The sequence below is a fragment of the Cololabis saira genome, chromosome 1 (assembly GCF_033807715.1).
Source record: "Cololabis saira isolate AMF1-May2022 chromosome 1, fColSai1.1, whole genome shotgun sequence".
NCBI lineage: Eukaryota > Metazoa > Chordata > Actinopteri > Beloniformes > Belonidae > Cololabis > Cololabis saira.
Genome location: NC_084587.1, coordinates 56848400 through 56863605, shown reverse-complemented (window position 1 = coordinate 56863605; position 15206 = coordinate 56848400). Strand labels below are relative to the sequence as shown.

The 15206-nt window shown below is 44.8% G+C and overlaps 1 protein-coding gene across 5 annotated transcripts in view; it reads right to left on the bottom strand.

The window, feature by feature from the left end:
- Positions 1-15206, bottom strand: part of LOC133449087 (glycine receptor subunit beta-like) — a 131168-nt gene that overhangs the window by 52913 nt on the left and 63049 nt on the right. For all 5 annotated transcript variants that reach the window (XM_061728222.1, XM_061728229.1, XM_061728237.1 and 2 more), the window contains 2 exons: positions 8703-8785; positions 5423-5560 (listed from right to left, as the gene is read on the bottom strand). In XM_061728222.1, coding sequence (XP_061584206.1) covers positions 5423-5560; positions 8703-8785 — 221 coding nt within the window. The remainder of the gene's footprint in view (positions 1-5422; positions 5561-8702; positions 8786-15206) is intronic.

Below are 15206 nucleotides of genomic sequence, written 5' to 3'. Positions count from 1 at the left end.
AGTCTTAAAGGGCTCACGGAACACCACCCGCTTCATGTGTCTAACCGTTTTTCCCCACTCAGCGACACATCTGTTGAGAAACAGACCCTGGTGATTGGAGACTCTATTGTGAGACATGTGAAGCCGACTCCAGAGACCTTAGTTAGGTGTATCCCGGGGGCCAGAGCGGGCGACATAGAAGCAAATTTGAAGCTACTGGCAAAGGGTAATCGTAAATATGGTAAAGTTATCATCAATGTCGGAGCTAATGACTCCCGTCTTCGCCAGTCGGAAGTAACCAGAATGAATATTGTCTCGGTGTATAACTTCGCCAAGACCATGTCGGACTCTGTAGGTTTTTCTGGCCCCCTCCCCAATCTGACCAGCGATGACATGTTTAGTCGCATGCTCTCGCTCCGCCGCTGGTTGTCTCAGTGGTGTTCAGAAAACGATGTGGACTTTATTGACAACTGGGAGACATTCTGGGGAAAGCCCGGTCTGATTAGAAGGGACGGCATTCATCCCACCCGGGATGGTGCAGCTCTTATGTCTAGAAATCTGGCCAATGTTATTAGACACTCCCCCTGACAATGCAGGGTCCAGGCCAGGATGCAGAGCTGTAGTTTAACAGGGCTGGAGGCGAGGCTTAGTCAGTTAGAGGTGCCTAGCAAAATAGAAGTGGTTGCAGTTCCCCGCCCTCCAAAAGTTCACCAGGTGCAGCGTTATAGAGGCGTTAACCAAGATAACCTTGTAAAAATTAAAACCAATGTACATTTGGTACCAATTACAGACCAAAAAATTAGATGCGGACTACTAAATATACGATCATTAAGCTCTAAGTCTCTGTTAGTAAATGATATAATTACAGAGAGCAGGAGTGATATTTTCTGCTTAACAGAAACATGGTTACAGGAGGAAGAGTATGTTAGTTTGAATGAATCAACTCCGCCCGGCTACTTTAATCATCACATTCCTAGAAGCACGGGCCGAGGCGGAGGAGTCGCAGCAATTTATAACTCCGGTCTCGAAACAAAAATTGAACCTAAGTGCAACTATAATACATTTGAAAGCCTCATGCTTGGTCTGAAATTTCCGAGCCGGAAATCAGAGAAGCCAGTTGTGTTAGTGGTAGTGTACCGGCCCCCTGCTGGTGCTTATCTAGAGTTTTTGTCTGAATTTTCAGATTTCCTTTCTGGATTATTGATCAGCACAGATAAATTCATCATAGTGGGTGATTTTAACATTCATATGGATGTTGAAAGCGATAATCTTAAATTAGCCTTCGATTCTCTTCTAGAATCAATGGGTATCTCACAAAAAGTGGATAAACCGACGCACTGTTTTAATCATACTCTCGATCTCGTTCTCACCTACGGTGTTGAAACTGATGGTCTGTTGGTGTCACCTGTAAACTCCCTTTTATCCGACCATTACTTAATAACGTTTGAATTTAATTTTGTTGATGTTGAAGTGCAAAATAGGAGGTATTATTTTAGCAGATGTTTGTCTGATGAAGTTATTGTTAAATTTAGGGAGGCCATTGCTTATCTTACGACAGTGCGAAATAGTGATGTAGTCGAGGCCAGTGACCTGGGTTCTACCTCTGCAGATGTTGATTTCCTTGCTAGTAACACTGCTGATTTGTTGCATTCAGCTTTAGATGAAGTTGCTCCTTTGAAAAGGAGGGTTTCTAGCCACAGGAGCTTAACTCCCTGGTATAATTCAGATATCCGCATGTTGAAACAAAACGTGCGTAAAATGGAAAGGAAGTGGTACTCTTGTAGGTCTGTAGACTCTCATCGTGAATGGAAAGATATTCTAATAGTATATAAAAAAGCCATTCGCAAAGCCAGAACAGCTTATTATTCAACGTTGATAGAGGATAACAAAAGTAACCCACGTTTTCTGTTCAGCACTGTAGCCAGGCTGACAAAGAGTCACAACTCTGTTGAGCCGTGCATTCCTGCAGCTCTCAGTAGTGAGGACTTTATGGGCTTCTTCAACAGTAAAATCGCGAGAATTAGAGAAGAAATCAACCAGCCGGTTGTAGGTGTTTCTTCAGCTTTAGCGACTTCCCTAGGCTCTGACTTGTCTCTAGACTGTTTTGATCCTATAGACCTCCCTGAGCTGACTTCACTCGTTAATAGAGCTAAGTCAACCACATGTATGTTAGACCCCATCCCGACTCGACTATTCAAACATATTTTTTCTCTTATTGGTACGACAATACTGGACCAAATTAACTTATCCCTAAGTTTAGGATATGTACCACAGGTTTTCAAAGTCGCAGTAATTAAACCTTTACTTAAAAAACCTTCTCTTGACCCAGACACCTTAGCTAATTATAGACCAATTTCCAACCTTCCATTTGTGTCTAAAATTCTGGAAAAGGCAGTTTCAAGCCAGTTATGTGACTATTTGTATAGAAATGATCTGTTTGAAGTCTTTCAGTCAGGGTTCAGAATGCATCATAGCACAGAGACAGCACTTGTTCGAGTCACGAATGACCTCCTTATGGCCTCAGATAAGGGATTAGTGTCCATACTGGTTCTACTGGACCTCAGTGCTGCTTTTGACACTATAGATCATGGCATTTTACTGCACAGGTTAGAGCATGTTGTTGGGATTAAAGGGACAGCTCTATGTTGGTTTAAATCATATCTATCTGACAGGTTCCAGTTTGTTCATGTACATGAGGTTTCTTCAGAACAGTCAAGGGTCTGTTATGGTGTTCCGCAGGGTTCAGTGCTAGGGCCAATCTTGTTCAGTTTATACATGCAGCCGTTGGGAAGTATAATCCAGAATCACGGCATACAATTTCATTGTTATGCTGATGATACGCAGCTCTATTTGTCTATGAAGCCGGATGAAACAGAACCGTTAGTTAAACTTCAGGCATGTCTTAGGGACATCAAGGACTGGATGTCCAGAAATTTCCTGCTTCTAAATTCAGATAAAACAGAGGTTATCATTCTTGGTCCAGAGCATCTTAGGAAGGGATTAGATGGTGTTGCGATGGCTTCCAGTGCAACTGTGAGAAATCTTGGTGTTATTTTCGATCAGGATTTGTCGTTTAAACCATATGTCAATCAGGTTTGTAAAATAGCCTTTTTCCATCTCCGTAATATTGCAAAGATTAGGAAAATCCTCTCACAGAGTGATGCAGAAAAACTAGTTCATGCGTTTGTATCTTCTAGACTAGATTACTGTAATGTGTTGTTAGCAGGATGTCCAAGTAAATTGCTGAATAGGCTCCAGCTGATCCAAAATGCAGCAGCACGAGTACTGACAGGAATTAGCAGGAGAGACCACGTCTCTCCAGTGTTAGCGTCGCTCCATTGGTTACCCGTAAAATTCAGAATCCAATTTAAAATTTTATTACTTGCGTATAAAGCCCAAAACGGCTTAGCTCCGCATTATTTGCAAGACCTGATAGTGCCTTATGTTCCTGTCAGAGCTCTCCGTTCTCAGAGTGCAGGTTTACTCGTAGTTCCTAGAGTATCTAAATGTAGATTTGGAGGGCGGGCGTTCTGCTATCAGGCGCCACTACTATGGAACCAACTTCCAATCTGGGTTAAGGGGGCTGACACCACCTCCACCTTTAAAACTAAACTTAAAACATTTCTGTTTAGTAAAGCCTATAGTTAGTGTTTAGTAAACCTCTAGCTGGTGTTGGTAAATCTCTAGGTAGTGTAAACTTTAGTGTGTCAGAGTCGCTCCTGTGGTTTCTTGTGCTGGCCCCCCCTTCTCCTCCCTTTTCTCTCTTTTGTCCATGTTGCAGCATCCTTTGCCGGACACCGGAACCTGCAGTGTGGGAGTGAGGGGGGCAGGGTAACGGCCCCTTTTGGGCGGGGGAGAATGTTCGTCCCTCAAGACTCCTCTCCCTGGCCCTGCCCCTTCTCAACCTTTCCCCGACCCTGCACCCCAACCTGGGACTTGATGATTGGGCCGGAGCTTCGGGAGCTGCGTGCTGGCCTGCGGTCCCCACCCCTGGTCATCCCGTTGCTGGCCCCCCCTTCTCCTCCCTTTTCTCTCTTTTGTCCTGCAGGTGGCCGTGGGTGGCTTGTAGCTTGCATTACGGAGCACAAGTCTTTTCCTGACCCTGCACCCCAACCTGGGACTTGCTGATTGGGCCGGAGCTTCGGGAGCTGTGTGCTGGCCTGCGGTCCCCACCCCTGGTCATCCCGTTGCTGCTTCCACCTGCCTGCTGTGCTGTTGCCGTCCCTGACCCACCAGTCTGGCCCTCGGCAGGAGGGTCCCCCCTGATGAGCCTGGTCCTGCTCAAGGTTTCTTCCCTCCTAAAGGGGAGTTTTTCCTTGCCACTGTTTGGCTTAAGGTTTTTCTCCCACTAGGGGAGTTTTTACCTGCCATTGTTTATGTAATAACTGCTCGGGGGTCATGTTCTGGGTATGGGTCTCTGTAAAGCGTCTAGAGACAACTCTGTTGTATTAGACGCTATATAAATAAAATTGAATTGAATTGAATTGTCAACATTTGTTTTAGGTCATCCCTGTGTTGAGCCTTCTACTCTTTTTTCCCATTTTTTTCACCGCAGTGACATCAGGCCGGGGCATTGCTCACCCTCCGACCCCCGGGAAGGTCCTGCTCTGACCTCAAGTCTCCTACTTAACTTGAGAAGTGAGCAAGCCGAACGAACTTAATCATAGAGACATCATTCAAGGTCCTTAAAGCCCTTAAAGGTTTTATGCTGTCAGAGAAGCTTTGAGCATGATGAAAGATAAAAAAAAAGTTTCTTACTGCGTGATTCAGCCACTTGTGTCTTCATTAGGGGTGTAACGATACACTAATCTCACGGGGACCCGGGGGCCCGGGGGCCAGGGGATGAAGCGCTGCTAAACAACGCCAGGTTCATCTCCCACAGCAGGAGGATTAAGGTGAACAAAATATGAGTCTAGCTTGGGCAATTTGGCTTTGTCTTGCTCCCTTTTTGCTTTTTCTTTGCGTTTTATGGCTCCACTTTTGTGTTTCTAACTCCCGCTCATGTTTAGGCTGTAGGATTACTGCTCTGTTGACAAGTGATGGATGACGACGTATGACGTTGATAGACGGACGTTGATGACCAACGATTTTACCCAAAATACATTTAGAGATTCACTTGCAATTTCTGTTTTAATGTTAACTGTGAGTATGAAAATCTCAGCACAACATATTATAAAATGCTTTATACCTAATATGAACCAAGTGGTGCCACAATTTATTTATTTTTTTTAATCTTGCGGGGCGGCAGGGCCTGCGGCCCGGGGCCAGGGGAGTACCGGCCCCCCCAGTCCCTCCTGAAGCCCCGCCCGTGGATTTTGATATCCTTTCATCAAAGCTTCTGCGGTTTGGGTTTGGCGGCCCATCAATGGATATTTCCACATAAACAGCTGTACATCTGTAATGAATAAAGTATAATGTGAATTCATATTGTAGCATTACTTGCCTGTTCCTTGATAGTATTTTGTGCAGTTTCCATATCTGATGTCTTCTTGTTTAATGTCAAACTGTGGGAGGGCAATCTCATCCATTTGGACTGGATCTGACTGCCACATGAACACAAGATCACTGGTGGTGTAGCCAACTAAAAAAAGGAAATAAATAATATTGTTAATCTAAATTTTAAGGTTGAACAGCTTTGTCATAACAAGATTTTTTTTTAAAGATTTTTCTTGGCACACAATATTTGTGCAAAAGTGCAATGACTCATCAAAACATACATGAACACATTCATCAACTCATGGAATGGGTAAACTCCAGCTTGCAGCCATGCTTGTGTTTTGCTTTGCTATTCAAACCTGAGTGTAACTTTGATTCAAATAATATACTACAATTCAATTTCAGTTCAAATCAATTTCATTTATATATCATCTATTACAATACATGTTGTTTTTTTTATATATTTTTATCCACATTTTTTTCCCCATTTTATCCCCCAGTGCTCCTACCTAAGTGACAGTCCTGGCATTGCTCCCGCTACCAAACCCAGGATTCCTGCACTGAGCTCAGGTCTCCTTCTTAACCTGAGGAGTGACCAGCAGCATCTTTCCACCAGACAGGGTGGGGTTTCTCCGGCCGGACGTAGCGCGTGGAAGGATCACGTTATTCCGGCCGGATCCTCCCCACCCCATCTGTTCCCCGGTTGGCCAGAGGGGGCAGTAGAGCCCAGGACTGCTGCATGTTTTTGTGAGGGTAGAGAACATTAGCTACCTAGGGAACACGGGGGGAACATGCAAACTCCACACAGAAAAGCCCTTCCACCAACCCCACCCAGGGTGTGGGTTGAGGGTTCCAACCCCACCCAGGGTGTGGGTACTGAAGTCATGGGGGAACTTAACACGCACTCAGCGCCCACAGCGTCCCCGGCGGGAATTGAACTTGCTGTGAGACGGCTGCACTACCAGCTGCGCCACCGTGCCCCCTATTACAATACATGTTGTCTCTAGGTGCTTTCCAGTCACCCAGAGCATGAACCCTAAGTAGTTATCAAATAAACAGTGGCAAGGAAAACTCCTCTTTAAGAGGGTGGAAACCTTGAGCAGGACCTGGATCAAAAGGGGGGACCTTTCTTACGAGCATCAGCCATGTCGAAGAAGAAAAGAGGTAGGATATAGGAAGGAGAGGATGAAGAACAGAGTGGCACAGATATATAGTCAATGGTAAACAAGACAAGATATATAAGTAATCATTATCCTTCAGCTGGACAACACATATGACTGATACACGATTAGTTGATGTACTACAGAGACAGCTATAAACAGGTAGCAGACACAGAGGTGGTCAGAAAGTGGAACTGCATGTGAGGATGTCAGTGGCTATCCAAAAGAGACATGTTTGTTGGATATGTCTCTGATGGATGTGGTTGTCTAATCATAAAAAATATATAAATTTACAACGTCTTATACAATTAAAAAAAAACTATGTATCTTTAGTATATCTGTCTAAATATACTTTTTAAAACAACAAAACATGAAATACAAAGTAATATAAAAAGAAAGAAACACGTTAGTCTCCCAACTTTTACTTGATAAAGTCCAGGCGCACCTCCTGCACTATGGAGCCAAAATCAAGGACAAAAGTTTTGATTATGAACTTATTATTTTAAGGTTTCAAAAAAAAATTTCAGTTTCAGATCTTTTTTTTCAGTTTCACATCTTTTTTTCAGTTTCAGACTTGATCTTGCGTAGGGGGCGTGGCATCAACTGAGAGGGGCGTGGCATCATGAGTGACAGCATAACAGAGAAGGCTGAGGACGTTCCTCAGTCATGTTGCCTTCAGGAAACGTTGGCTGCAGAAGTTATCAGTAGAAGTTTGATTCAACACTGTATATACACTATATTCACGTGATTGGCCGTGGAAAAAATATAATATAATAATATAATATAATATACACACACAGGACTGTCTCAGAAAATTAGAATATTGGGGTTTTCTGTAATGCAATTACAAAAACAAAAATGTCATACATTCTGGATTCATTACAAATCCACTGAAATATTGCAAGCCTTTTATTATTTTAATATTGCTGATCATGGCTTACAGCTTAAGAAAACTTAATTTCATTTTAAGTTTAAAAAAAATGTGTCTCTTTATTTAAAGTTTTATGCTGTGAGAGCAAGTCAAATCAGATCCAATGATCTAGGGCAGGAAAGTGCAAAAACATTTCCTTTTCTCTCCTACTTTTTCAATTACAGACATAGGCGGCCTTACCTATGTTTCAACCGTTTCAGTTGAAACGGGCCCCGGCCACCAGGGGGCCCCCAACTGACTGACAAAAAAAATAATTGCGCAAGGAAGACACAATAATAAATCACTACCCGCCATTAAACTAACCAGCTAACATCCAAGAAAAATGAAACGACCATACCAGAGTGGTGCTGAAAAGCGAAAATTAGCAGATATAAAATAGAAAGCTGTAGAAAGTCGTGTTACCGGCCAGCCCGGTCCCCTTTAAGGCGGTGTGTGTGTTCGGGTGTGTGTGTGTGAGACGTAGTGGGTGCAGCGGAGGAGAGAGAGGGAGATGCAGGTGTGCGCGTGTGGAAGACCGGTACACATGTTCAGTTACTTTTCAGTGTGTCCTCCGTTAGCTTTCAGTTGTCGGCCCTCACGTGTTTTGTTTTCTCTTTACAAGTTTGTAATAAATGTGCGACGTTGCACGGACAGTATTTTTCCTCCGTCCTTTTTTCCTTCACTTTCCCCGAACTCCTAGACAACCGCCCTTTACCAGCAACGAGCCAGAAACCGTATTTAAATACCAGCTCTCCCAACTACGGTTCGGAGATAGGACTGGAAATTAAGAAAGGTAACAGTAGTCTTCCGAAAGTGACCTCTTTCTTCGGTCCAGCATCTGCACCGACTACAGCAGCGGCTGCCGCCCACTCTAATAACGCCAACGCAGTAAACGCATCCATGCGTCACGCATGGACTGCAGCCAACAGCGAAGCCGGCACGGGAGAACGGGGAGAACGCGTATGCAGCGTCATGTGACGTCACATCCACAGGACAGCGCGGGAAATTCGGCCCCACAATTGCAGCACATTTTGCAGCACACAGCCTGTTCAAGGCAACGGAGAGATACACTAGAGGGCTCATTCTTTTTGGTTTGGAACGCTTCATCTGACATTATTACTAGAAAACTTAAAACGTTTACAAATTTTTTTCATAAATCCTGCCTCATGCTCCTTTAATATTAGTGAAAAATCATTATTAGTTAGGCAAGTACTCACAGCTCTCCAGCTGCATCTTACACAGCTGTGTGTCCATTGGGAAGAGTTGAAGGTCCAGGGGACAAGACAGCGTCACTGATAGCCTACACACACACACACACACACACACACACACACACACACACACACACACACACACACACACACACACACACACACACACACACACACACACACACACACACACACACACACACACACACACACACAAGCACACACAGAGAGAGAGAAGGTTCAAAAGGGAAAGGAGAGGAAGAATTAACAAATGTTTGGAGAGTAACAATCCATCTAACATCTAACTGCTCTCTTTTTTTGGTTTGTTGATTTGTCTTTTTTCAAAAAATAAAACAAACAAACAAAAGGAATACTTTTGCTTACTCTTCTGAATTTTGGAAACGCCACCCACAGGAAAACAAGGTTCCTGTCAGGGAGGTTGTAGTCGGACCCAGATGCAGGAGTTCTCAAAACAAAAGGTGCTGCTGGGCAACACATAGTCAAAGTTCAGGGGGCCATCCTCAGGGCCGGGCAGACCGGCGTGACAGTTCGGGGGGCCGTCCTCGGGACCTTGGCTTGGGCTGTGGCAGGGACCTTGGCTTCAGGGGACATAGAATCCTAGGGGCCAGCTTTGGGGGACATAGAATCCTAGGCAGTATCCTAATACTGGACCAAATTAACCTATCCCTAAGTTTAGGATATGTACCACAGCTTTTCAAAGTCGCAGTAATTAAACCTTTACTTAAAAAACCTTCTCTTGACCCAGACACCTTAGCTAATTATAGACCAATTTCCAACCTTCCATTTGTATCTAAAATTCTGGAAAAGGCAGTTTCAAGCCAGTTATGTCACTATTTGTATAGAAATGATCTGTTTGAAGTCTTTCAGTCAGGGTTCAGAATGCATCATAGCACAGAGACAGCACTGGTTCGAGTCACGAATGACCTCTTTATGGCCTCAGATAAGGGATTAGTTTCCATACTGGTTCTACTGGACCTCAGTGCTGCTTTTGACACTATAGATCATGGCATTTTACTGCACAGGTTAGAGCATGTTGTTGGGATTAAAGGGACAGCTCTATGTTGGTTTAAATCATATCTATCTGACAGGTTCCAGTTTGTTCATGTACATGAGGTTTCTTCAGAACAGTCAAGGGTCTGTTATGGTGTTCCGCAGGGTTCAGTGCTAGGACCAATCTTGTTCAGTTTATACATGCAGCCATTGGGAAGTACAATCCAGAATCACGGCATACACTTTCATTGTTATGCTGATGATACGCAGCTCTACTTGTCTATGAAGCCGGATGAAACAGAACCGTTAGTTAAACTTCAGGCATGTCTTAGGGACATCAAGGACTGGATGTCCAGAAACTTCTTGCTTCTAAATTCAGATAAAACAGAGGTTATCATTCTTGGTCCAGAGCATCTTAGGAAGGGATTAGATGGTGTTGCGTTGGCTTCCAGTGCAACTGTGAGAAACCTTGGTGTTATTTTCGATCAGGATTTGTCGTTTAAACCAGGGGTTCTTAACCTTTCTGACCTTGGGGCCCAATTTTTTCAGTACAGAGTGGCCCGGGGCCCATTAAATATAAACACTGTATAGCAGGGGTATTCAACTAAAACTTTAAGAGGTCCATTTAGAGAACATTTACTCAAGCGAAGGTCCAGAACATCATATATATATATATATATATATATATATATATATATATATATATATATATATATATATATATATATATATATATATATATATATATATATATATATGTGTGTGTGTGTGTGTGTGTGTGTGTGTGTGTGTATATATATTCAAGTAGCCTCATAGTTGTATCAACATCTGCATCTGACTGTTATATTAAAAAAAGTACATATTTGCCAATTAACATGTTTAACTTGAATTAAACATTTTTTTCTCTTAAAAATAAAGTTGATTTTATTTTATTTTTCAAATGCTATCTTATTTTATTTCTCTACCAGCAGTTTGAATTTCCCCTTTTCTTTGTTAATTGTCTCAACACATTTTTATACTAAATTAATATAAACACATCTTAACAATTTAACAGTTTTGCAGTTTTTCTTTCTTCCCCTCTTATAATCTTATACCACTTTCTGTTGTTCAGTGAGAGAACTGAGCTCTAACTTCTCCCGGCTCTCCCTCCTTCTTCTCTCTGCCGTCAGGACTTTAAATCTGGGCTGGATGGTGTCAGGTTCTCATATGCATGTGGGGGTGCTCATTGTTGAGCCTGAAATGATATTTAGTTTTAATTATGTTCACTGTGGAGAAAGCTGCTTCACAGCTGTATCCAGAGCCGGATTAACGGAGAGGCAGAGTAGGCACGTGCCTAGGGCCCGACAGGGGGGGGGCCCAGACAGAGGGGAAAATTTTTTTTTTTTTTTTTTTTTTTTTGTCTGCACACATATTAATGGTTGATAACATGCCGGTAAAAACCTAAGGCATATATATATGTGCATTATTACTATATTTAGTATACATACATATATATATACGCATACATACGCACAGGGCCGCCGCAAGGGATGTGCGAACCGTGCGACCGCACGGGGCCTGGCGCCCCAAGGGGCCTGGCGCCCCAAGGGGCCTGGCGCCCCAAGGGGCCTGGCGCTATGGGCCGTTTTTTTTTCCCCTATTTTTTTTTTTTTTCTTTATAAATATCAACAGTCACGTTCCATTACAGACCTAAATGTGTACTAGTCTGTGCATATCAATAAATATATGTGCAATGATGACGCGTGTCTGTTGTTCAATCCAATGATCAGACCAAGCGCAGACACAAGCTGCTCTGATCCAGACGGGTGGAGGTGGAACAAACTGTCACACAATGTCGAGAAAACGAGACAGATTCAGGAAATTTCCATCAGGGGATTTGCTAATCCATCAGTATTTTGCTAATTGGAGAGTTAAAATTGCGCATAGAGACACCAGATCCGACCCGAAAAACCCAAAAATTTTGCGCGCGCTCGCTACGCTCACGCGCGAGGACCACCCTGGCTGTTTCACACAGGGCCTCGCAAATCTCTCTAACAGCTCTGCATACGCATACACATACATACATATACACATACAGACATACATACTACAGCACACTTTGTCTTACTGCAAATTCTATTGGTCTTTGTAGATTTGACTTCTTATTTAACTATTCAATTTAATCAACACATTTAATTAAGATTTTCTGCAAAATGCTCACAATCGATAAGATAAGGATAATTTAATAGCATTTAACAGAGCATTGTAATAACGTATAAATAATAAAAATCTAAAAATAGTCTGATAGACTGTTTAATATACAACACATGACTTATTTTGGAATACAAAGAACCAACTTGACTATGACTTTGCTATGTAAAATGTGAATTAAGTTTTATTAGTAACTTTGGTAAGTTTAAGATTTCATAAATAACATCGATGGAGGGGGGCCCGAAAATCACAGTCTGCCTAGTGTAGTCCATTTATTTAATCCGGCTCTGGCTGTATCTGGACCCAATTGGGCAGGATGTTTTAAGATGGTCAGTTTATTTTTCTGTGACTTCAGTTCAGACTTGAGTGGATATGTTTGATGAAAAACTTTGTGTTTTGTTTCAGTGGCATTTCACTTTTGCACTTTGAACGCCACGGTCTCTGAACGTATGAGACACTGGTTTTGTCCCAGTGGGAAGACTGAACAGGATGAATTTGTCCATTCCGGGTTGCATATTTAAAAATACAGCGAGGACAAAACTTAGTTTGATTTTACTTTAAGTTATTTACATTAATAAGTTGTCAGGACTCAGTGTGTCGGGTTCATCCGAGCCTGATCAGCTGCGACGGGCACAGCCAGCACCGCAGCTCTCTGGTCGCGCTGCAGCAGTTACTTTCCGATGCTTTTTCGAAAGCCCGAACAGTCCAGTCCAGCAGACACGACAGCCCACGCATCTACATCTACCATCTTTCAGCAGTAACGACGGAGCCGCCGCCCGAGCGGCAGCCTCAGCCGACCTCCCCGGCCGCGGGGACGCGCCGGGATAATTGATCACGCCGCGCTCGCTCTGGGCGCAGACCCAAGTAATCGATCCCTGATCCTGGCGGATCTAAACCTACTCTGTGCAAAATGAAGGATTTTCTCTGTAAATACACACCATTTCTCTTACTATTACACGTACAGCTAGCTGAGTGTCTTCTCCTCATTTGGTTGGGAGTTGCTATGCAGTCCCGCGGCCCTCGCGGCCCACACGTACAAAACTGAATTTTTTTGGCGGCCCACTAGATGGCGCTCGCGGCCCAAGTGTGGGCCGCGGCCCTATGGTTAAGAATCACTGGTTTAAACCATATGTTAATCAGGTTTGTAAAATAGCCTTTTTCCATCTCCGTAATATTGCAAAGATTAGGAAAATCCTCTCGCAGAGTGATGCAGAAAAACTAGTTCATGCGTTTGTATCTTCTAGACTAGATTACTGTAATGTGTTGTTAGCAGGATGTCCAAGTAATTTGCTGAATAGGCTCCAGCTGATCCAGAATGCAGCAGCACGAGTGCTGACAGGAATCAGCAGGAGAGACCACGTCTCTCCAGTGTTAGCGTCGCTCCATTGGTTACCCGTAAAATTCAGAATCCAATTTAAAATGTTATTACTTGCGTATAAAGCCCAAAACGGCTTAGCTCCGCATTATTTGCAAGACCTGATAGTGCCTTATGTGCCTGTCAGAGCTCTCCGTTCTCAGAGTGCAGGTTTACTCGTAGTTCCTAGAGTATCCAAATGTAGATTTGGAGGGCGGGCGTTCTGTTATCAGGCACCACTACTATGGAACCAACTTCCAATCTGGGTTAAGGGGGCTGACACCACCTCCACCTTTAAAACTAAACTTAAAACATTTCTGTTTAGTAAAGCCTATAGTTAGTGTTTAGTAAACCTCTAGCTGGTGTTGGTAAATCTCTAGGTAGTGTAAACTTTAGTGTGTCAGAGTCGCTCCTGTAGTTTCTTGTGCTGGCCCCCCCTTCTCCTCCCTTTTCTCTCTTTTGTCCATGTTGCAGCATCCTTTGCCGGACACCGGAACCTGCAGCGTGGGAGTGAGGGGGGCAGGGTAACAGCCCGGGCAGGCGGGGGAGAAGGTTTGTCCGTCAAGACTCCTCTCCTTGGCCCTGCCCCTTGTCAACCCTTCCCCGACCCTGCACCCCAACCTGGGACTTGTTGATTGGGCCGGAGCTTCGGGAGCTGCGTGCTGGCCTGCGGTCCCCACCCCTGGTCATCCCGTTGCTGCTTCCACCTGCCTGCTGTGCTGTTGCCGTCCCTGACCCACCAGTTTGGCCCTCGGCAGGAGGGTCCCCCCTTACGAGCCTGGTCCTGGTCAAGGTTTCTTCCCTCCTAAAGGGGAGTTTTTCCTTGCCACTGTTTGGCTTAAGGTTTTTCTCCCACTAGGGGAGTTTTTACCTGCCATTGTTTATGTAATAACTGCTCGGGGGTCATGTTCTGGGTATGGGTCTCTGGAAAGCGTCTAGAGACAACTCTGTTGTATTAGACGCTATATAAATAAAATTGAATTGAATTGAATTGAATAGGCGTCAGCTGAGGGGGACACCGGGTCCGCGGCACTGGCTGAGGGGAAGACCGGGTCCTCCGAAGCTGGCCCCTAGGATTCTATGTCCCCCGAAGCCGGCCCCTAGGATTCTATGTCCCCCGAAAACGGCCTCTAGGATTCTGTGTTCTCCGAAGCCGGCCTCGAGGACTCTGCCTACACCACAGCCCAAGCCAAGGTCTCTGCCCAAGCCATCTCCCCAGTCCCGAGAACGACCCTCTGCTCAGTCCCGAGAACGACCCTCTGCTCAGTCCCGAGAACGACCCTCTGCTCAGTCCCGAGAATGATCCTCTGCTCAGTCCCGAGAACGAGCCTCTCCCCAGTCCCGAGAACGAGCCTCTGCTCAGTCCCGAGAACGAGCTCCTGCTCAGTCCCGAAAACGACCCTCTGCTCAGTCCCCAGAACAACCCTCTGCTCAGTCCCGAGAACGACCCTCTGCCCAGTCCCGAGAACGACCCTCTGCTCAGTCCCGAGAACGACCCTCTGCTCAGTCCCGAGAACAACCCTCTGCTCAGTCCCGAGAACGACCCTCTGCTCAGTCCCGAGAATGACCCTCTGCTCAGTCCCAAGAACGACCCTCTGCTCAGTCCCGAGAACGACCCTCTGCTCAGTCCCGAGAACGATCCTCTGCTCAGTCCCGAGAACGCCCGTCTGCCCGGTCCCGAGAACGCCCGTCTGCCCAGTCCCGAGAACGAGCCTCTGCTCAGTCCCGAGAACGACCCTCTGACCCGTCTGGCAAGTCTGCCCGGCCCCGAGGATGGCCCCCTGAACTTGCCTGGGTCTTGCTCTTCTTCTTTTTAAAAAAAAAAGTGCCAAATACCCTCAAGTTGTTCGCATGACATCTGTCTGCAAAAAAGTGGTGAGTGCATTCTCCTTCAGCTGGAAAAAGAAAAGGGGTTTGAGTCAAGCTCAAACAGAACTGAAACAACCTCAACAAAA